General features: G+C 39.3%; 1 protein-coding gene across 1 annotated transcript in view; it reads right to left on the bottom strand.

Annotated features, from left to right (window-relative positions):
* The window catches only part of Papss1 (3'-phosphoadenosine 5'-phosphosulfate synthase 1), a 59,999-nt gene that overhangs the window by 20,764 nt on the left and 16,478 nt on the right, over window positions 1–22,757 (bottom strand). The window contains exons 4-9 of the mRNA XM_048333385.1: window positions 20,973–21,111; window positions 16,681–16,799; window positions 11,158–11,271; window positions 8,533–8,644; window positions 6,774–6,979; window positions 5,356–5,491 (exon numbers count right to left, since the gene is read on the bottom strand). Coding sequence (XP_048189342.1) covers window positions 5,356–5,491; window positions 6,774–6,979; window positions 8,533–8,644; window positions 11,158–11,271; window positions 16,681–16,799; window positions 20,973–21,111 — 826 coding nt within the window. The remainder of the gene's footprint in view (window positions 1–5,355; window positions 5,492–6,773; window positions 6,980–8,532; window positions 8,645–11,157; window positions 11,272–16,680; window positions 16,800–20,972; window positions 21,112–22,757) is intronic.

Here is a 22,757-nt window from a genome sequence, read left to right as displayed (position 1 = left end):
TGCAAAGAGAATTTCCATTGTTAAGGATTTCTGAAACTACCTTCTACAGGATAAACAAGTCTTCCTGAAGCTTGATGTTTAGCATTAAGCAAACATTTGCATGCTCAGACTTAGACATGTGTGGAAGTGTACACAGCTTTATTCTAGACCATCACAGTATACATTCTACTGTACATAATTCTTACATGCTTGAAGATATGCAATGTAATAATCCAACATTTATAATAGTCACTCTATGTATCTACAGGAAATGAGAATAAAGGCCACACTGTCTTTTATACACTAACATCTCAGCTCAACTTCTTATACCACATATAAATTCCTGGATTGTGATTCAATGACCCACCAGATTCATTCCGCCACAAGAACCAAGATGATACTGTTTTATTAAAAAGAGACAAAACGGGGCTGGGGATATGGCCTAGTGGTAAAGTGCTTACCTCGTATACATGAAGCCCTGGGTTCGATTCCTCAGCACCACATATATAGATAAAAGCCAGAAGTGGCGCTGTGGCTCAAGTGGTAGAGTGCTAGCCTTGAGCAAAAAGAAGCCAGGGACAGTGCTCAGGCCCTGAGCCCAAGGCCCAGGACTGGCAACAAAAACAAAACAAATAAACAAATAAAGAGACAAAACAATAGAGATAATGGTAGTTGCAAACTTTTACTAACTTATCCAAGTAGGCTCATTATGCTGAGCTACTTAATTAGCTTTGGTTGGCTTGAACTTTATTTTGTTTTGTGATACCAGGTTTTAGATGATGGTTTAGTAATGGTGCTCATATCCCTTATGCATATGGTTGCTACTGATCAAACAAGGAAAACTGAAAGATTAAATAAGGTGATTAACTACATCCTGCTTATATCTCTGGCTTCATTCCTCCATGATGCTTGCTGTCAAGAGACTTTGGGCAGAAACCATGGTTCTTTTGGGATACAGAGTAATTTCAGAAAGCGGGAATAATCCATTTAGATAAACTCTGTATTTACTGTCCTCAAAACAATTGGCACACCATGCCACCCTGCTAACCCAAGTCTGACTCAGAGAAGAACATCTTCGTTCCCCTAATAGCCAAAAAGGAGACAACTTCTTCAATCAGTTTCTATTCCAACTCTCTCCAAAAGCACTGGAAGAATGCTACGGTACAGGTTTCAAATGGTGTTTTTTCCTTCTGCCACATCCTATATTACCTAATGTTTACAGAATTATTTTTATTATTGGAAGTCCTTAGTTGTGTTTCTTGTTTTTATTTTCTGTCAGTTGTAGGGCTTGAACTCCAGGCCTTGAGCTTTTTCACTTGAGGCTAGCCCTGTACCACTTTCAAACACAGTGCCACTTCCAGTTTTCTGGTGTTTAATAGGAGAAAAGAGTCTCATGGACTTTCATTCCTGGGCTAGCTTTGAACTGTGAGATCCTCAGATCTAAGCCTCCTGAGTAGCTAGGATTACAGGCATGAGCCACTAGTCCCTGGATCCTTAAGCCACAATTTATAACTGACCAAAACTTCCTTTTCAGCTAGGAAATAACATTATGTACAAAGCACAGGAATGCCTTAATATTAAATATACAAGTATTTAAAATTATTCAGCCTTGAGATACAGGTGATAGTATTGAAAAGCTTGTTTAACAAACACAAGGCCCAATCTAATCCCCAGAGATAGATAGATAGATAGATAGATAGATAGATAGATAGATAGATAGATAGATAGATGCTAGGTAGATAGATAATGGATGGATGGATAGATACAGTTAGCTACAGATAGATATAGATAGATAGATAGATAGATAGATAGATAGATAGATAGATAGATAGATAGATAGATAGATACAGACAGATGGATGGTAGATAGAATGTAGAAGTAGGACAGCAGGGATATGTCTGAGAAGCATCCTCTTTGTCAAATATAGAAGGTGCAGGCAACTAAACATAAAACCAAGTCCAATATTATCATGTTGAACACCCAGTTCAGGAGGACATTGGTTATCACATACATTTTTTAAGTGTAAAGTGAAATAATCATTAGTGGCCTATAGAAAATTAGCCTAACAGGACTGTGCAGGACTGACATGGGGGTGGGGGAGTGGAAAGTAAGTTGGCAGAGTACAGAGACAAAAAAGTAATGAAAATATTTTTACATATATAGCTGCTATGATGTGCCACCACATAAGGCTCTTCCCATCAATTTCAGAACCTCTCTAACTCAGTGGTCTTTACAGTCAAGAAAGCCCACTGACTTTGTAGATGGGCTGGGGATATGGCCTAGTGGCAAGAGAGCTTGCCTCGTATACATGAGGCCCTGGGTTCGATTCCCCAGCACCACATATACAGAAAACGGCCAGAAGTGGCGCTGTGGCTCAAGTGGCAGAGTGCTAGCCTTGAGCAAAAAGGAAGCCAGGGACAGTGCTCAGGCCCTGAGTCCGAGGCCCAGGACTGGCCAAAAAAAAAAAAAAAAGAAAGCCCACTGACTTTGTAGAAAGCACCCCTAAATATCCTTCCAACATCTCCAATCATTCACATAAAATATAGCCTGCAATTCAGCAACTCCACAAAGCTTTGTCAAATGTGTTCAGCCCTGTACTGCCGTGAGCTAGTCTGAAAGAAATTATGTAAGCTTTTCCTTTTGTAATCAACGGGACACCAACACTCTGAGTATAATAAATGCTAACAGGCCCTTACTTGGCTTAATTCGTCCTCCCCAGGATATTGGTCATCATCAGGATTCAAAGAATCAACCATCTGGAAGTATATCGCCTTGCAATCAATGGTGGGGATATGTCCTACAAACCTTCCCATCCCGCCAGCTATGGAATGGCCTAGAAACAGCAAAACTGACTGCACGAATGTTGTACACAGGACCTACATCAAAATATTTCCAACATCAGAGGAGAAGAGAGAAGAAAAGGTAAGAAAAGAAGGTAGGCAAAAGTAAATAAACAGTAATCTCGCTTTTTTTCTCCTAGAGCCCAGCAACACATGAATTACTGGAATCCTAAAAGAATGAACAGGAACAACAAAGTAAATTCCTTGATCTGTTGCTTATTTGTCTTAGTCTAAAGTGGAAAAGCAAAAAAAAAAAAACAAAACAACACTACAAATCTTTGTTGTTTGACATCAAGCTAAAAACTGGCTCTCAGATACTTAAACCAAAGCTCCAATCACTCATTGTGCAACCAACTCTCCAAATGACTTAAAATGCCTGGCTACCAAAGAAGTGTGCAAAAATAGATGTAATACTAAAAATGTCTAATTACCAATAATAATTCCATGATAAGACCTCTTTACAGTGCCAATAATTAATTTATTGACTATCAACTTCAGATACAAATTCAAATTTTGTCAATAAATACTAAACTAAGGTAATCTTAGCAAGTCCTCCATTACATGTGCCTGTGCTGTGTTCACCAGAAAAAACGTACAGTTCATTGTAATAAACTTTCTTGTTGACTGCAAATAACAGAAGAGCCACAAGAAATCTGTTACAGTTCAACTATGGGAATGTAGCTTAGTGGTAGAATGCTTGCCTTACAAGCATGAAGCCCTGAGTTCAATTCCTCAGTACCACATAAACAGAAAAAGCCATAAGTGGTGTAGTGGTTCAAGTGGTAGAGTGCTAGCCTTGACCAAAAGGAGCTCAGGGACAGTGCCCAGGACCTGAGTTCAAGCACCAAGACTGGCAAGAAAAAAATAAAGGGAGAGAGAGAAATCTGGAGATAGATGATGACAAGGTTTCAGATCAAAAACAGGGTTGAGGACATGAGCTCATATATTTGATATTCTCATAGACAGAAAACAGCTACCGGGCCAGGTACCAGTGACTCACCTGCAGCCACAGGAGGCTGAGATCTGACAATCAGCTTAGGAAAGTCCATGGAATTCTTATCTCCAATTAACTACCAAAAAAGCTGGAAGTGGAGCTATAGCTCAAGTGGCGGAGTGCTAGCCTTGAGCAAAAGAAGCTCAGGCCCAGTGCCCAGTGCCTGAATCCAGGACCAGTAACAAAAAACAAAACAAAAGACAGCTAGAGGAGATATCAAAATTTTATTCTCACATGACAGCATTCTAATAGGAAAGTGATGAGATGGGAAAAGATGGGTTTGTATTAATGTTGTCATTTTCGCCATTAGCCAGTATCTTTTCAGGATGGAAACTTTTTGTTAGAAGCCCTTTCCCTCACATCTGAATGGCCAGAACTGACCCTAAGTCATACACTAATGAGAACTGGTGGCATTACTGACATATATCAATTATTACTCATTTATCAAATAGGCCCAATTCATGTCAGCAAGAAAGAAGAAAATAGTAACCACCAAGTGTAGCACTCACTCAGAGAAGTTCCTGGATATTAAGTCAATATTTGCTTCAACTTCAGAGAAAAAGAATTAATAAAGTCAGAGGGCAAAAGGGGTCCCACCCTCTAATCTCAAGAGACCAAGTAGGAATGTGAATGAATGAGGCAGAGTGGGCAGGAACTATAGAGCACAGATGTAAGTGACTCATTTGAGGCCTTGAGTTCAAGCCCCAGAACCAACACACACACACACACACACACACACACACACACACACACACACACACACACCCTGGTGGCAGAAAGGTTGAGCTGAAAGTCCTGCACTGAAGCCAAGCATGGTAATACATACATATCCTCCCACCACTTGGGAGGCTGTATGCCATTCTTAGCTATGTGAGAATGTCGTTAAAAAAAAAAGTCTTCACTGGAACACATCAAAATGTATAAGACAATAACATCTAAAATGTCCCTTCTTGTCATACTGCTCCATTTCATCCAAACTTAGAAATGATGCAAAAGCAGTGACTACTGATCTATTCTTAAACAATTTTCTTTCTGTTACTATTTAATGTGTCTCTGTTACTATTTAATGTGTATATCCTAGGCTCCTCTCATATTGATTTATGGGTCCTCAGCACCTGGCATGCTGGCATACACAGACACACAGCAAACACTGTTTAAATGGAGTAAACATCATAAGAGTTCTGTTGTTTCATTACTTGTTGCTAAGGAAACCCTCAGCTGATATAAGACATCCTGTGATATAAACAGATCGATGTCAGTGAACTATCCAAATAAATTCTGTTCTATGTTCCATTCAGTTTTAACATAGGGGTTTTATAATAAGTAAATGGTCCATTTGTTATTTGCCATCCACTTTCCATGATGTTAGATAGTTACACAAATACAGCAAAACTACACTGGTTGGTTTTGATTCCCAACTTTTCCTCACATATTCCATTATGACATGTACCTTTCCTTAGCTCCAGGTTAAACATTAGAAAAACACTTCTGGAACTTTCTTTCCAAGGAGTCTCTTTAGGTCTTACTGGGAGTACATCTTACCAGCATTCATATCTTTAAACTTCTGCTTGAGCTCAGTAGGAGTGAGGCGATACTGATCAAGCCCATCATGCCAGTAAATTCGGTCCAGGACTTGAAGATCTCCTCCAATCAACCAATCTCCCTGCTCCATGACCATCTAATGGGAAGACATAGCAGATAATCTATTTAAACAGAAAGCAACATTTCAATAGAGATGAAAATCCTCTTGTAAACTAAATACAGCTGTGAACTACTCTCCATCTTAAAGGAGAGTAAACGTGTTGTGATTACCAACTGCATTAGGATTACACATATTATAGTATTAGAAGACACTTTGTCATTTCTTTTTGAAAAAATTTTACACAAGAAAGTCAAAGCCATCTCATTGTTGTTGAAAGTTAATTAGCATAAGTTTGTAACCCCAGATCACTCACACCTCTATGTTCCTAAACTAGTAAAGCATGAATGACCACTGACAAATTCAAATTCATCCTTACTTTTCAAATTCATTGACAAATTCATCCACACGATCTCAAATTGTACCCAACTTCACTAACTTCCTTTCCCTTCATCTGAAAGGAGGAGTTGGGACCCTACCAGACCTGATCACTACCACATTGCAGTACAGCTCATCCTCTCTCCCATACTGCCTGCGTACCCACAATGCACCTCGCTTCTTTTACTGCTCCAAGTCTACAGAAACAACTCCCAGAACTTTGACTTCAATGCTAACATGCCACACACAATACCTAAAAAAACAAAGCACTTTGGAGAGACTAATTATATTTCTCTACTTTCCCATCAGAGGGGGGAAAAAAAACATGGAAACATCAGAAATGATTAAGCCACCCTGGTGGGCTCTCCTGGCAGCCTGATCCCACATCCGCCTTCTAAGTTCATCATCCATTTACGCCCCACCACTAAACTCCAAGTGCATAAACAGTATACCAGGGTGGCCCTGCCCTAGTTTCCAAGTTCCAGCACCCACTTCAGTGCTGGAATTTTGTAGATCTTTTGCGAAACATGTGTCCAAAGCAGGGGGTTAGGAGTGTAGCTAAATAGCAGAGCATAGACTGTGCATATGTAAACCCGTGTTTTGTGGAGGTTTCAGGATTTTTTCCAGTTCTGGGGTTTGAACTCAGGGCCTGGCACTGTCCCTGAGCTTAAGGCTAGCACTATACCACTAAGCCACATTCTCAGACCAGTGAGCCCCAGGTTTAAGCCCCAGTATACAAATAAAAAAGAACTAGAAAAAAAATTGCTGAATATTTAATTGAGCCAAAATGATTAGGTCAGCTTTTTACACTACCATAAAATCCAGTCAAAATTCTGTAAACTATTAATAATGCAGTGGAAGAGCTAATGAACAAAACAATGCCCACATTACAGCACAGATGTCACAGGAAGTCAAGATAAACATAGCAAGGTGTATTTAGGACCTTAATGTAGGGGTGGTTTTTGCATGTTGTTCCCCACTGTCTGGCACAACGTTCCTCTTTCCTGTGCTCAAAAAACTCCGGGTTGCGAAGAATAGCCACGCGGCGGCCCTCGTACATCAGAGCAAATGCTGTGCAACCATCTAGCCTCTCCTTGTCCTCGTGAGTGGCGGTCAGCACGATAGGCACTGACAAGTTAATGACACCGCCTGTGGGCACGAAAGAACAAACACACATAGCTTAGATTGCTTAGTAGGCCTCACTACCATTCATCTTCCTCTTCCGTGGACACATTTCTAATTCTAAAAGGCTCATGCACCCAGGGACAGCCTCACTTAGAACTAGACACAAAAAATTAGAGGCAGGAACAAACTTGTTCAGAGAGAACAACAATAATCTGTCACAACCAAAAAAAAGAACCAACATTGTATAGTGATACTTGCATGACAATGTATCAAGTTCTCCTTGAAGACCACTTTTATACAGAATTACAAAAGTAATAAAAAGCACTGCTTACCTAGGAGGCATCATCAGGGTTATGACTAACAGTACCAAAAACACATTGTGCATCTCATTATATGAACAAGGCACAGAACTACATTTCAGAAAACTTGAATTCTTGTGAAAACAGAATGAGATAAGGAATTATACCTGAGGAGCCAAGTTGAATAAATATATTTGAGTATTCTTAGAAATCCTTGAAACAGGAAGAAAAATACTCTAAAAATTTGTGGTGGTTGTTGTTTGCTGGTCTTGGAGCTTAAATTCAAGGCTTGGGCACTATCTCTGAGCCTCTTTGTGCTCAAGGCTAGAGGCTCTACCACTTGAGCCACAGCACCACTTCCAGCTTTTTCTGAGTAGTTTATTAGAGAGAGAGACTCACAGACTTTTCTACCAGGCTAGCTTTGAACCACATCTTCCAGTCTTACCCTCCTGAGTAGCTAGGATTACAGGCATGACCCACGGGCACCTGGCTTACCTTGACAACTTTTTCAAATGTCTTAAAATAAGAGGAGCTAGACATGGTAGCACATAGGTCCTAGGTACTTGAAGGCTGAGGCTGGAAATTTTAAATTTTAACCCAATGTAGGCAGCATAGTGAGTCGGCAGACAGTTGTGACAACAAAGTAAAGCCCCAACTCAAAAATAAATTAAATAAATAAATAGAAAAAGGAGGAGGGGGGTAGGAGGGTGGATATGGGAGAGGGAAGGAAGGAGTGAAAAGGAAAAGAACTAGAAAAAAGTAGAAGTCAGAATGTTCATTTCTACTTACATCACCAAAGGGCATAAATATAAAAAGAATTTTAAAGGACAGTCCCCTACAAAAAGGAAAATTATTGCAAATGAGTATCTAAGAAGCAACAAGGAATCCTTAGGTGGGGAAAAAAACTGAAAAATGTGTTTATAAAGGTGAAATTACATCTACTGCGGGGGAAAAAGAAAAAAGAAAAAAAAACATGGTATGAGATCTCTGCCTGACTCGAGGGCACAACCGTTGCTTAGGAAGAGCCTTGAATTTAGTCTTTTATTTCAGGCTTCCTTGACTTCCCTTCAGAAAGCTGGATAATGGCTTTAGGATGGCATGCTTTGGCATAAATGTCCCTGGGAGGGGATCCTTTCCACAGGGACCAGGGAATAACTTACCTTAAAAAGCTACCTCTTTTAAACATGTTCCCACTACTATTTACAAACAGTACAAACACCTGAAACTATATAATGCCACTTCCATACCCAATGTACCTTGGAATGTAAACTACCTTACCATCCAGAAGACAATCAAAATGAAGGCACTGCAAGTACTCCCTCTCTCTCATGAAGCCATTCAGAGGGGTTGCCCACCCTTCTGCCAAGACCTGCACCCACTGCATGTCCACCTGGAAAATTACACATGCATTCAGTTACAACCCAAGTAGAAAAGTCTTTTACGAACTTAGTTTTGAAAGTAAGAGCAACACACATTTTAAAGATGGTTTGGATTATACAACTCTAACAGAATTAGAGCACTAGGAAAATCCATATTTTCCTGCTGAACTTAAATAACATTAAGCCTCTGTGTTTCTGTTTTTAAAGTTATTATTTATTTTATTGTTATTATAAAGGTGATATGCAGAGGGATTACAATTTCATGGGTCAGGTAATGAATATTCTACATGTTTCTAATAAAGACAGTCTCACCTAAAGCATTAACTCTCTAATTTTACTGTGTATCATTTGTGCTCTGCAAGGATTGTTAAAATAAAGATTGTTTCACTCTCAGTTTTTAATTCAGTAGGGCCCAAGATTTTTTATTTTTCTCATTTCCAGAAAATGCTGACAATGAAGGACTGCAAACTATACTTCAACAACCACTGTTATAAACCAAAAAAGAAAAAGAAGAAGAAGAAGAAAAATAAAACCTTTAAGTAAAATAATTTACTGGGTTGGGAATATGGCCTAGTGGTAGAGTAGCTTGCCTTATATACATGAAGCCCTGGGTTCAATTCCTCAGCACCACATATATATAGAAAAAGCCAGAGGTGGTGCTGTGGCTCAAGTGGTAGAGTGCTGGCCTGAAGCAAAAAGAAGCTCAGGGACAGTGCCCAGGCCCTGAGTTCAAGCCCCAGGACTGGAAACAAAAACAAAGTAATAATAATTACGACCTCAGACAAGCTGCGAATGTAGCTTAGTGGGAGAGTGCTTGCCTAGCATGCATGAAGCCCTGGGTTTGATTCCTCAGTACCATATAAACAGAAAAAGCTGGAAGTGGTATTGTAGCTCAAGTGATAGAGCACTAACCTTGAGCAAAAGAAGCTCAGAGACAGAGCCCAGGCCCTGAGATCAAGCCCCAAGACCAGCAAAAAAAAAAAAACAACAACAACAAAAAGACAATCTTAACGAAGTACTCTTCATTTTATAAAGGCCATTAATTCTTGAATTTTCAGATTTTCTAACATATCAGAATTTTTAGAACAGATGAAGTGTGCATATCCCTAATATAAGCTTTTTAAATCAGATAGCAGTAGATCTGTAATGAGAAAAAGATGACAACTAGACCAAAGAGTGTGCAATGAAATGAGTGTCTCCTATTTATTCCCAAAGCATTATGACCAATGTGTTCCACTGAAAGTATCAAATAATTGAAAAGAATTTCCCTGATCCAACTCCCAGAAGAATTGGTTTTCACAGAGAATTTTGTTTCACTTCAAGTTTTCCTCTGCACTTCTTTTCTAAACCTTTCATGGAAACTGACTGGTATGTATTGGAATCCCGTGTTGCAGGGTATCTAACTGAAGCAAAACATTATTGTTCCTGCAAAACTCCTAGGTGGAAGGAAGCCTTTGCCTCTGGTGAAGTGTTTGGAAATGTCTTGTGAGTAAGAGCAGAAATGGCAGGGTGTCTTCTAGGTGTACAGCCAACAAACTTAATTGAGGAAAAGGCACAGTTAGAAAAAGCCACTGTGTTTCTGGGCATTATGGTCTGATGGGCCAGGGTTCCTTCAATCAGTCTCATTCTCACTGTGTATGTATGTGTGTCTGTCCATTCCATGCAAACCCAGTCAGTGACAAACAAGTTCCTTCACCACTGCCAGCTTCTGGAGCTACTCTGCTCTATACTCCTCCTTCTACCCTGTATTGGGTTCTGGTCAATGACCCAGTCACATGAAGTACATCACCTATCACCAATCTGAGCAGCCACTCAGGAGTCTTCCTTCAAGTCCAAGAAGTGGTGTCTCCCTTCTCTACTTTCAGATTTGGTATTTCCTTGGGTGTTTTGGCTTTCTGTTGTCTTACTAGAAAGGCTAAAAAAATCTAACTTCCAATCCTTTCTGTCCTTACTTCTTAATCTCTCTATTTCTAAAACATTCATAAATGGTACAACTTAATTCTCTAAGATTTTAAAATAAATTATGTGTTCCATTCTCTTCACACTTCATTTAACTCAGTAATCTTTTATTGTGAAAGGCACCTAATGGTATCATTAGAGTTAAGATATTCAACAGAACTAGTCTTAATCCATGAATTATTCTTAATATATGAAAGGGAGAGACAAATGTTGGGCAGGAGATTAGGAAACATATTTAAAGGAGACAATGTTCATTTTAATTATTATAGATTAGTATTTCTTAATGTTTTAGAACCCATTCTCTCTCTTAAGCCTAAAACTCTCACACAATCTTTGTTCTTTGATATTTCAAAATAAGCACTACAAGTAAATCAAAGCCATAGTAATGTGGGAATCGTTTTTCACAAATTAAAACATTGCCCTTCCCTGGAAATTATGATATATACCACAACACCATCACCCCCATTACTTCCGCCCCAGCCTCAAACACAGACACAAGCCACATTTATCAAACTAATGACTGTATAGAAGTACCATTTAGTTTGAAAGGCAACATAGAGCTTACTTTATTAATTTTCAATGCTGGTAATGTTTCTGCATCTGTTTTTGCCAAGTGAAGTTTATTTTCTGGCACATACAGTTCTTTCACTTCATAAGAGGCATCCACAGGTACTATATCCTACATAACAGGAATACAATTAAAGGTTAGACTCAAGAATTTCAACTTCTCTACAAAGCACTTTAATGAAGAAAATCAGCACTTCATGTAGATATGTATACATGTATATATATGTATATGTGTGTATAATATATATACATACATACATACATACATATATACATACATACATACATAGGATCTGCTGCCTGTGATGGCTAACCTTTAGTGTTAACTTGATTAGATTGAGAAATGCCAGATTCATGAAGCACACCTCTGGGTATCTGAGAGGATATATAAGAGACAATTAAATCAATTAGATCTCTGACCTCTGAATGGCTTACTGTACTGCTGAATTCAAATTCTGCATAGATTATTTGGAGATGGTGAACTCTGGCAGAGGGGCGAGGCCTAGCTGGAAGATGTTGGTTTCTGAGGAGTGTTATTGCCTGGTACTGCTTCTCTCTCCTTCCTGAATGCCATGAATGCCTGAATGCCTGCACTCCCATCATAGACTGAGTCTTTGAAACTGTACAGAAAAAAAACATATCCTTCTTCCTTTGTTATTCTCTCAGGTATTAACTCACAGCAGTGAAAATGTTGAATATGCAGTGTTACCCTCGACTAATTATCCTAATGTTAGCTGATCCAGCATGGGAAGGCTGAGGCTGAAGATACTGTAGGCTCACTGAGTCCCATGCTGAGAGCTTTTGGGTCTGCCTGCTAACAGGTCCCCAAAGGCACTGAATAACTAGATTCTGAGCACTCTGCCAGTCCCACGCTTAGTAATATTTCTGTAGAGATCCTCAGGCTCTAGGACTTGTCTCTAGCCAGAGAGAAATTACACACTTTTCAATATAATCACTGAATAATAATGGTCATAATTCTCCCATCAAAATACCTAGAAATGGGAGTTCAATTAAAAAATAAGATCTGATCATTTGGTGCTTGAAAAAAGGTGCTTACCAACAAAAACAAACATTGGCTTAGGGTGAAAGAGTAGAACAAAATCTTCCAAGCAAGTCGGCCCAGAAAGCAGACATAAGTAGCTATTCTCATATCTAACAAAGTACATCTCTAATCAAATTAGATCTATTAGTCAGAAGAGAAAAAGAAGACCGGGGCTGGGAATGTGGCTTAGTGGTAGAGTGCTTGCCTACCATGCATGAAGCCCTGGGTTCGATTCCTTGGTACCACATAAACAGAAAAAGCTGGAAGTGGTGCTGTGGCTCAAGAGGTAGAGTGGTAGCCTTGAACAAAAAGAAGCCAGGGACAGTGCTCAGGCCCTGAGTCCAAGAGCCAAGACTGGCAAAAAAAAAAAAAAAAAAAAAGAGTCTCACAAAGAAAAAGATCATTTCATATTAATAAGAGGAAAAGAAGTGACCTCAAATACAATGTAACAATTGTAAATAAAAAAAACAAAACTAACTTGAAACTTAATTTTATATGTTCCTTTATCACTAAAGTCACATTTTTACTCATACAATACAATATATATTCCAGCATATCTCAGCTTTACTCCCACCATCAAGAGTTGAATTAGTGCTACTTCTGAGTGGAGCACTCTGTGCTCAAGGCACAAAGCTGGGGCTATGCACAACAGCGCAATGTGCTCACAGATCCCTGACTCAACTTCCCTTGGAGACACGGTCCAAATGAGCAAAGCAAAGTAACAAAAGTTTCTCTAGATAATGTATACAGTTTCCTTCCAACCACACTAACTTACAACACAAATATACAAATAATTTATGAGCAAATCTAAGTGTCTCCAAAATAACAAATTTGAAAACAAAAAGGGTAATACTGATGCTACAAGCCTAACCAAATAATTTCAGATGGTTTATGCACAAATATCATGATCCAGTATGACGATAATTTTAATTAAATCCTGCTTTATATATAAAGTAATCACTTTGTTTTCATGATAATGGGGAAATCCTTTTTTGTATTTTATTTTTGAGTCAAAATGTATTTTTTCCTTGGAAACAGCTCACAAAATTCCCTTTTCAGATTCCTGTCTAGCAACATATTAAGTAAAATTTAGCTTGATACCATAACCACAAAATTCTCCTAGTATGTAACCAACACCAAAACAGAAACTCAGGAGGCTGCTGCTATATTGCTCTTCTAGAAAGATAAAGTATTTCAGGGGTGAATGCAGACATATTAGGACAAATCAAGGAGCACAAAGAGTGTCTGCTCAGTGGAAGTGAGTTCTACACAGATTCTACGTGTATAGACAAAAGAAGTAACTCTATCAGGAACGCCAAAGAATCTTTAAAATGCAAATACAGCAAGTTTCCAGTACATTCTACAACAAATCTGTTTTCCAACAGTACCACTAAACATCCATAAAGAATAAAATCAATTCCAAGTGAGACATGGTATGTGGACAACAGAATTCCAAGCCCTGACCTGTGAGCTATTCATTTTATTTGAGATGCCTTCAGAGTTCCACTTAGCTATTAGAAGCAGCAATGAATTTTTTCTTCATCTTTTCCATACAAAACCCTTTATTTCAGCAAATTTCAAATCAAAAAACAGATCACAGGTCAGGCCAGAAAAAAACATCTTTATTAATACCCAGACCCCTCACCTCCCATCTGAGAAGTTGTAGTCCTGGCACATAAGGGTATCAAGAGCTAAGGGATGCTCTTAGCAGTCTTGAGCAGGGGTCTATAAACAACTTAACTCCCACCATTGGTGAGGGGTAAGTTCTAAATGTGGTAATTCCAGACCATTTAAATATTATGAGTTTTAAATGTTAACTTTAAAATGTAACATGGGTACTATTTTTTTTAAGATTGTACATCATCTAAGATCTAACCTAGTCTGTGCCTATAGTCTTAGCTCAGATAATTGCTTTCACCTGGAAACTGGCAGACAGCACAAATAACATTCTCTACAAAAAAAACAGTAACTCCTCATGTTTAACCCTTCCTAAGAACTCTGACCGAACATGTGAGCACAAACACAGTGATTCCAAAGTTAAAAGTTTTCCTGTAAATTATTCTCTGCACCTTTTCTCCACAGCCAAGTCTGCTCAGCAGATTTCAATACTAGCGCTCCTTCATATTTTTATTCAACTGTTGTATTTCTATCATCTAAACTTCATGCATCCCAAGCATGAACACAAATGACAGTCTGGCAACACTTTAAAACTGAGCCTGTTTTTTATGTGTTGTATAAAATCCATTTAGAGCACTAAGCCATCATTTTGTTAAAAAAAAAAAGAAAAAGAAACCTTTAAATAATTTATAAGCACTAGTAAATCTAGAGTTCCTGGTAAGATTAAAAACCAGTATTTAAAATATCACTTTAGATTAAAACCAGCAAGAAGCCTACTTCCTTATGTCATAACAAACTGAGTTAAAAAGAAATCCTAGCAGGCCATCTAGTGACCACTCAAGGGTTAGGGGAGGTTTTTACACCAAACATACTTGTTATTTGTTAGTGTTTCTTACCTTTTTTTTTTTGTCAGTTGTGAGGCTAGAACTGAGGGCCTGGGCGCTGTCTCTTGAGCACTTTTGCTCAAGGCTAGCATTCTATCATTTGAGCCATAAATTCATGTCTAGTTTTTTGTTTCTTTTCTTTTTTTTTTTTTTTGGTCGGTTGTGGGGTGTGAACTCAGGGCCTGAGTGCTGACCCTAAGCTCTTTTGCTCAAGGCTATAGCACTCTACCACCTTGAGCCATAGTGCCACTTTCGGTTTTCTGGTGGTTAACTGGAGATAAGAGTCTCATAGACTTTCTTTCCTGGTCTGGTTTTGAACCTTGAATCCTTGGATCTCAGCCTCCTGAGTAGCTAGGATAAAAGGCACGAGCTACTGGCACCTGGCTTTACTTTCAGGGTTTGGGGTTGTTTTTTTTTTTTTTGTTTTGGGGGGTTGTTTCTCTCTCTCTCTCTCTCTCTCTCTCTCTCTCTCTCTCTCTCTCTCTCTCTCTCTCTCTCTCTCTCTCTCTCTTTGGTTCTTAATTGAAGATAAGAGTCTTAGGAGGGCTTAGAAGATGACCTAATGGTAAAGTGGTCACCTCGTACACATGAAGCCCTGGGTTCCATTCCTTAGCACCACATATATAAAAAAAGTCAGAAGTGGCACTGTGGCTCAAGAGGTAGAGTGCTAGCCTTGAGCAAAAAGAAGCCAGGGACAGTGCTCAGGCCCTGAGTCCATGCCCAAGGACTGGCAACAAACAAAAAACAAACAAAAAAACAAACAAACAAACAAAAAAGAGTCTTAAGGAGTTTCTTGCCCAGGCTGGCTTCAAACTGCAATCCACAAACCTCAGCCTCCTGAGTAACTAAGATTGAAGGTATGAACCACCACCCACCAGTGTCTTCTACATTCTTGAATAAATGCATGCCAAATAAAATGTGTTAAGAAAATGAATGGGCAGAGTATATGGATCAAGTGGTAGAGTGCCTGTGTAGCAAATGTGAGACGCCAATACCATCAATATATATACAGAGAGAGAAAGAGAGAGAGAGAGAGAATGAATCTCCTCAAGACCATAAAGATATGACAGTATACCAAAGTTACCATGGTAACCAAAGAACTCATTGCCCTAATGCACAGCATGCTGAGAACATATCTTTCATGGACAGTGGAATATTTTATCTTTCGTACTAAAGGACATTAAATAAAGAACTCCAGGTAGAATTCATTTCAGAGGAATCACTCCAAAGTAACCCTGAGTACCAGAGAAAGCAAGCTCTACTTGCTACCATTATATCCATGGATATAGCACTATTAAACAGCTTCATTCTCTTGAGATGTTCTAGGCCATACTACCCTCTTCTATACAGTAGAAAGCCATGCTATACACTGGGCACAATGGCTTAAGCCTATAATCACAGCTATGCCAGAGATATAGTTAGGAGGATTGTTGTATAAATATAGGTAGGAAGATTTGCCTAGCCTAGGCAAAAAGTGAGATTCTATTTGGAAAATAACCTCAAAAACAAAGAAGGTGTGGGCCAAACGATAAAGTACTTATCTAGCTAGCACAGGCCCTGAGTTCAAACCCCACTACCACCAACAATAAAAAATTTGAAAAATTCATAATACAATAATATTATAGTAATGGTATATAACAGTAATATACTAGTAATTATACTAGTATACTAGTAATATACTAGTAATTATAATCATGGCTGGGATTCTACTATTAGGCATTTTTGTGGTAAAATTACTCACAAAAAGAAACACTGTTTGACCTTGAAGCTTTCTGAGCTTAACGTTGACTGGGATCTATCACAGGTTGCCTATGTTCAACATGGCCGAAACACAGACAAAGTAACACCTATGGGAAACTCTTGCTACTATAAAGAATTTAAAGTATTTATATTACTCAATACTAATACTATCCTTTTTTGGAGGGGTGGTTATAAGGTGTTTATACTTCTCTGATTTGTTTATTTTGCATTTCCTTACCCGTTCCTGTAGAAGTTCCACAACTTGCTGGACACAGTCATTAACATCACAGGAGTCTGTCTTCAGCACCAACTCAGGGGCTTCGGGCTTTTCATATTCAGAATCAATCCCAGTGAAACCTTTAAAAAGTACCAGATGATATTGGGGGGAAGAGATTAACATTTCTTCAGTGCAAATCCATGTTGAAGTTACTATTTATGCTTCCTCTCAGCTACAGTGTTATGATTTCAACTAAACTTGTGTTTCCTCTTTAAGCACACACAGACAGTTCTCACTACTCACTGTAGGGACAGTCAGTAAAGTTGACACAAAACTAAATCAGTGAACACTGAATCATTGCTCTTCAGTAAGACAAAAGGTTAGGTTCCTGCCAGACTGGCCACAACATGTTGGTCAACAAACCAATTCTAATGCCTAAACTGTCAGTGACAAAATAAAGAATGAATACCACTGGGTAAATCTCCACGGGAATAAAGGCCCAGACTTAAATCTGTACCTGACAAGGTTCAATGCAGAAACTGATATGCAGGTCTATAAAAGCCTTAGTCAATCTATCCATTATACTCACAAGGACTATCTGTGACCAAACCAAAGTTCTGCAGGCTTCTGTGATCATGTAAGACGTGTTGAAGTAAGACAATCTGACAGTACAACTATTACTTAAATCATAAATAAGAAGCCTATTACATCATCAAATAGATTCCATAATAAGATGTGACCAATGTAGGTATCGGCTACTCTTCAGAATTTCCCAACTACATATGTATTACCATGTAGCCGCTGTGCCGAGATAAGTTATTACTGTCCGACTTCCCTAACCAACAACACACTGCCTGTCTACCTTAAAGAGCCTATGTCATAAGGGGGAGGGGGGAGGGGGGTATGAGGGACAAGGTAACAAACAGTACAAGAAATGTATCCAATGCCTAACGTATGAAACTGTAACCTCTCTGTATATCAGTTTGATAATAAACACTTTAAATAAATAAATAAATAACAAAAAGAAAAGAGCCTACGTCATTCTTAGGTAAGAATGCTCAGCAAAAATTCAAAACCACTACTATTAGGTACCATTAATGAAAGCATTCAAAAACATATGCTTATTCTATTTCAGATTTCTAAGCACCACTGAAGTTATGAAAGAAAATTTTTAAAAAAATGCATTCCCAATATTCCTGGTAGTACTCACTTGTGTACAGAAAACAGAAACTGGGAAGAAATAAGTCTAGTTAGAACAGCAGCTGTGCAGATGATTCTGTGTGGCTATACAATGCAATGGCCAGGGCCCACCCCCACAACCCCGCCAGTCTCACAAAGAGGTTGGTCAGTAATTACACAAGTTCCCAAGGTAACATCAGTACACAGCACAGCCAGGGAAGCCATTGGTTAGAAAAGCTGGCTTTAACATTATAGAAATCCAGAGCTTCTCCTCCTAGCTAAGTGATCCCACAGGTATTATGATAAATGTATGCTGTGAGAAAAAAATACTTATATTCAAGTAAATAATTATAACTACTTGATCATGATATCACATTTAGGGAATCATGATTTTTCAGAATGGGATACATTTATACTGCCCAGTAAATGTTATATGCAGGTCTATTAAAGCCTGAGGTCTCATAATCTATGCAATGATATACCTAATCTGTTTGTTCTTAAGTGACTGCCAACATAGTGTTTTCTGAGAACTTGATAAACACCACTCTGACAAGTAAATTGTGTGTGTGTGCGCACACAAGCATACACGCGCTAGTCCTGGGGCTTGAACTCAGGGTCTGGGTGCTATCCCTGAGCATTTTTGCTCAAGGCTAGCATTCCACTTGAGCCACAGCTCCACTCTGTCTTTTCAGAAGTTATTTGGAGATAAGAGTCTCATGGACTTTCCTGCCAAGGTTGGCTTCAAACTTCAATCCTCAGATTTCAGCCTCCTGAAGAGCTGGGATTATAGTCATAAGTCACCAGCACCCAGTTGTAAGGCAGGCATGGTGGTACATACTTACAATTCCAGTGCTCAGAAGGCAGAGACAAAATGATAGTGCATTTAAGATTAGCCTGGGCTACTTGATAAGACCTATCTCAAAAAGTAATGAATAAATAACAAAGTGAACAACTCTATAGTCAGGGACTCTAGCACATAATAAACCTAAAATAAACCAATATATGAGAATACACGCACATACACACACATATTGTGTATTCTGAGGAATACATCCAACACTTAGAAAAATGAAAGGAGGCTGGGAATATGGCCTAGTGGTAAGAGTGCTTGCACTGTATACATGAAGCCCTGGGTTCAATTCCCCAGCACCATATATATAGAAAACACTAGGGCTCAAGTGACGGAGTGCTAGTCTTGAGCAAAAAGAAGCCAGGGACAGTGCTCAGGCCCTGAGCCCAAGGCCCAGGCCAAAAAAAAAAAAAAAGAAAAATGAAAGGAGACTAGACAAACACAAACACACTCCCAGCAACAGGGCACAAACTAGAGTGACTCAAAGGTCTTTTGGGTTTGGTCTTATTCATCTCTGCATCCCAGCCCCAAATAATATACCTTGCTAATATACCCTGCTCTATGTGCTTAACATCCTTTCTTCCCACTCCTTTCATCTATCCAATAAGCATTAACTATATTTGTGATAGGTATGATGCGGGCCAGCAGCAAAGTACTTTTTGTTTTGTTTTGTTTTAGTGCCCACATTGGGGCTTAAACTGAAGACCTGAGTGCTTCTGTCCCTGTGCTTCTTTGTGTTCAAAACGAGTGTTCTACCACTTGAGTCAGAGGTCTACTTCTGGCTTTGGGGGAGTAATTTAGTACAGGTAAGAGTCTCATGAACTTTCCTTCCCGGGCTAGCTTCAAACCACAATCCTCAGATCTCAGCTTCCTGGGTAGTTAGGATTACAGGTATGAGCCCTCAGCACCCGGCTACCATGACTAAGTTTTTAAGATACAAAAATGCCCAACATTGTGTCCATGTACCCAAGTTAGTTTATTCCAGTCAGCACCAATACATGCTTACAAAAAGAATCATAACACTAAAGTAGGTGGAAGGTTTTAACGCGAGGGCCCCAAACACACCATGTATCTTCTATAAGCTAGTTGGCTACAAAAAGCCATGCATTGGAAGAAGTCACCATCATGCTGACCGTCATCAATCCATCAAAAGTTCCATTTTGAAGAGGGAAAGAATGACAAGAGCTGAACAAGGGAGGGCAGGGCATCAGCCTTGCCCAAAGACCTACAAGTCAACACAGAAAGAATATGCCTCAACTGCTGAAACGTTCGCAAGTCCGAACCCAGAAGCACACAGATTAACAAGGCATTTTCAGGGCTAGGAATGGAAGGCACAAAGCACCCAGCGGCTCCTCAGAGGAGCACAGGTCATCACAGCCCCTGAAGGGAAGTCCACGAAAAGTGATCTGCACGAATCAATCATCCCTAAACAGTGTTCACGAAGTGACCTTTTAATTTTCAAATGTCAGCATGCTCTCTGCTCCCAGTAAATAAGTAACAAGATTCATGTGAAAGAATGTCTATAAAATAAACAAGATGACTCATATCAAAAGCACAGCAGAGACCAGCTCTAAATTTCTCCTTCAATGTCTCGTATTCATCACAGTTAACACTGGGAGTATACCATTGAAATCTAAAGAGGAGGGAATCGGTACTATGCTGATTCTCAGTCCTACAGAAGGAACAGAGGCCCATCCCAAATGCTATGCGATAAATAAGAGAAGTCTCATCCTTGTCAGCTTATAATTCAGGTATTTTTCCTAATCATTATGGGACGTCCTATACTTTCACCCCAACAAAGACTATAGAGGAGATTTCAGCTGTTAATCCAATGCTAGGACACTACTTTCTATCAGGCAGGATTTCACTATCTCTTGAGGTCCCAACTCTGATTTATAAGCAATAATAACCAATAATACTGAGCCCAAGAGAACACTGTGATAACACCCATCTCAAGTGTCATGTAACACTCTCAATCTCTAAAAAGATGGTTTGCCCACTACATGAAAAGAGCAAACATCAGCAGGGCACAGGAAGCTCCTAACGATAATTCTAATTACTCAGAAGGCTGAGATCTGAGGATCCCACTTAGAAGCCAACTGGGGAAGGAAAACTGGGGAAACTGTGAGACTCATCCCCAATTAATCACCAAAAAGCCTGAAGTGGAACTGTGACTCAAGTTGTAGAGTACTAGACTTGAGCAAAGCCCTAGTAAGGACACAAAAAAAGAAAATCTCAAATATCTTACTAAACACAGAGAAAATGGGATAAAATTATCACTTGCCTTTAATTTCTCCTGCTCGTGCCTTTTTGTAGAGTCCTTTGACATCCCTCTGTTCACAAACATGCAGAGGAGCATCAACAAACACTTCAAAGAAAGGTAGGCTTGCGCCTTCGTGGATTTGCCTTGCGTTGTTACGATCCTGGAAATGGTAAGATTTGGATAGAAGCAATAAAATATGATCACACAAACTGGAACTGCCATATTTGTATCTAAGAAAAGAAGACTACACCTCTGATAGCGAAAAACATACCAGGTCAAAAGTTAATGTATGTTTTAAAAATAAATTGAAATGAACAAAGAAATCTAAGGTGTTAGGTTAATCGTCACTCTTCATAATACATGTACAGGTATAATGTGGAATAAAGCCAACATGAAACAAGGGATGTGCCATAAAAACTGTCACCTTTTTTTATATTTTTATTGTCAAACTGATGTACAGAGAGGTTACAGTTTCATACATTAGGCATTGGATACATTTCTTATACTGTTTATTACCTCCTCCCTCCTTCTCCCTCCCCCCTCCCCTTTTCCCTCTCCCCATGAGTTGTTCAATTGATTTACACCAAACAGTTTTGCAAGTATTGCTTTTGTAGTCGTTTGTCTTTTTACCCTGTGTCTCTCAGTTTTGGTATTCCCTTTCAGTTTCCTAGTTCTAATACCAGTATCTTTCCTTCTTTTTTATTTTTCTGGCCAGCACTAGAGTATGAACACAGAGCCTCCTGCTTGTAGGAGCTCTAACACTTGAGCCATGTCCTCAGCCCTTTTTGCTTCAGTAATTTTTCAAATAGGGCCTTATGGCTTTATGCTCAAGGCAGCTCAGACTGTCACTCTTTTACCTATGCCTCCTGCCTAGTTGGGATTACAGATCTGTCTACCACATATGGTCCAGCTGCTGCAATGGGGTCTTGTTATTTTTAACCAAAACAGCCTCCAACTGCAACCCTACTGATTTCCACCGCTGGAGTCACTGGGATTACAGATAATGTGCCACCATAACCAGCATTTTCACCTAAATTCTATGGGAAACCTGAGCCAAAATTCAGCTAGAATGCAAATGGCAAATGGCCAGTCTCCAATATAATGTTTAATCTCAGCTGGCATAAAGGCAACTTTATACACACACACAATCCTAAGGTGGTTTATTTCCTTGCTAAACACAAGCCCCCCCAAACCATGTCTCCTGTCAAACACTGCCCAAGCTTTACCTTTCCTACACAACTCCTAAACCCAACTCTTCATCACCCTGTCTAAAACCCCTCCACCCCATCACCAAGACACACTCTCCTTTGAAAGTCAACCCCTGCTTCTGTTCTTAGTCTGGGAATGTCACCTTGCTGTTCTCAAGTGCAACCTGCTCCTCCACACTCTACACCAAAGCACAGTCAGTATTTTTCAAAGCTGGTCTGTGCCCCTCTTCCCCTCTTCTAATTTTCCCACATAGTTCAGGTTAGCATTAGCCACCTTTCTCATGGGCGCCCAGACAAATCATGCCTTACTTATTTCCTTTGTTACACTTTAAACTGACAATATATTGACATTGATCCCAAAGTTTCAAGAGAAAAAGTGGTCTTCAGGAAACTTTCTTTGTAGGACTACTGCTTCGGGTCAATTAAATGAACTGTGTGAGTTATTTGTAACTCTTACAGGACATTTATTATTACTGTTGTTGTTTGTTTTTGTGCCAGTCTTGGGGCATGAACTCAGATACTAGGTGCTGTATTTGAGCTTTTGTGCTTAAGGCTAGCACTCCACCAGTTGAGCCATAGCTCCACTTCTAGCTTTTTG

This window comes from Perognathus longimembris, chromosome 24 (genome assembly GCF_023159225.1).
Source record: "Perognathus longimembris pacificus isolate PPM17 chromosome 24, ASM2315922v1, whole genome shotgun sequence".
Classification (NCBI taxonomy): domain Eukaryota; kingdom Metazoa; phylum Chordata; class Mammalia; order Rodentia; family Heteromyidae; genus Perognathus; species Perognathus longimembris.
The sequence above is the reverse complement of the archived record's forward strand: the minus strand, read 5'-3'. Positions and strand labels throughout refer to the sequence as shown.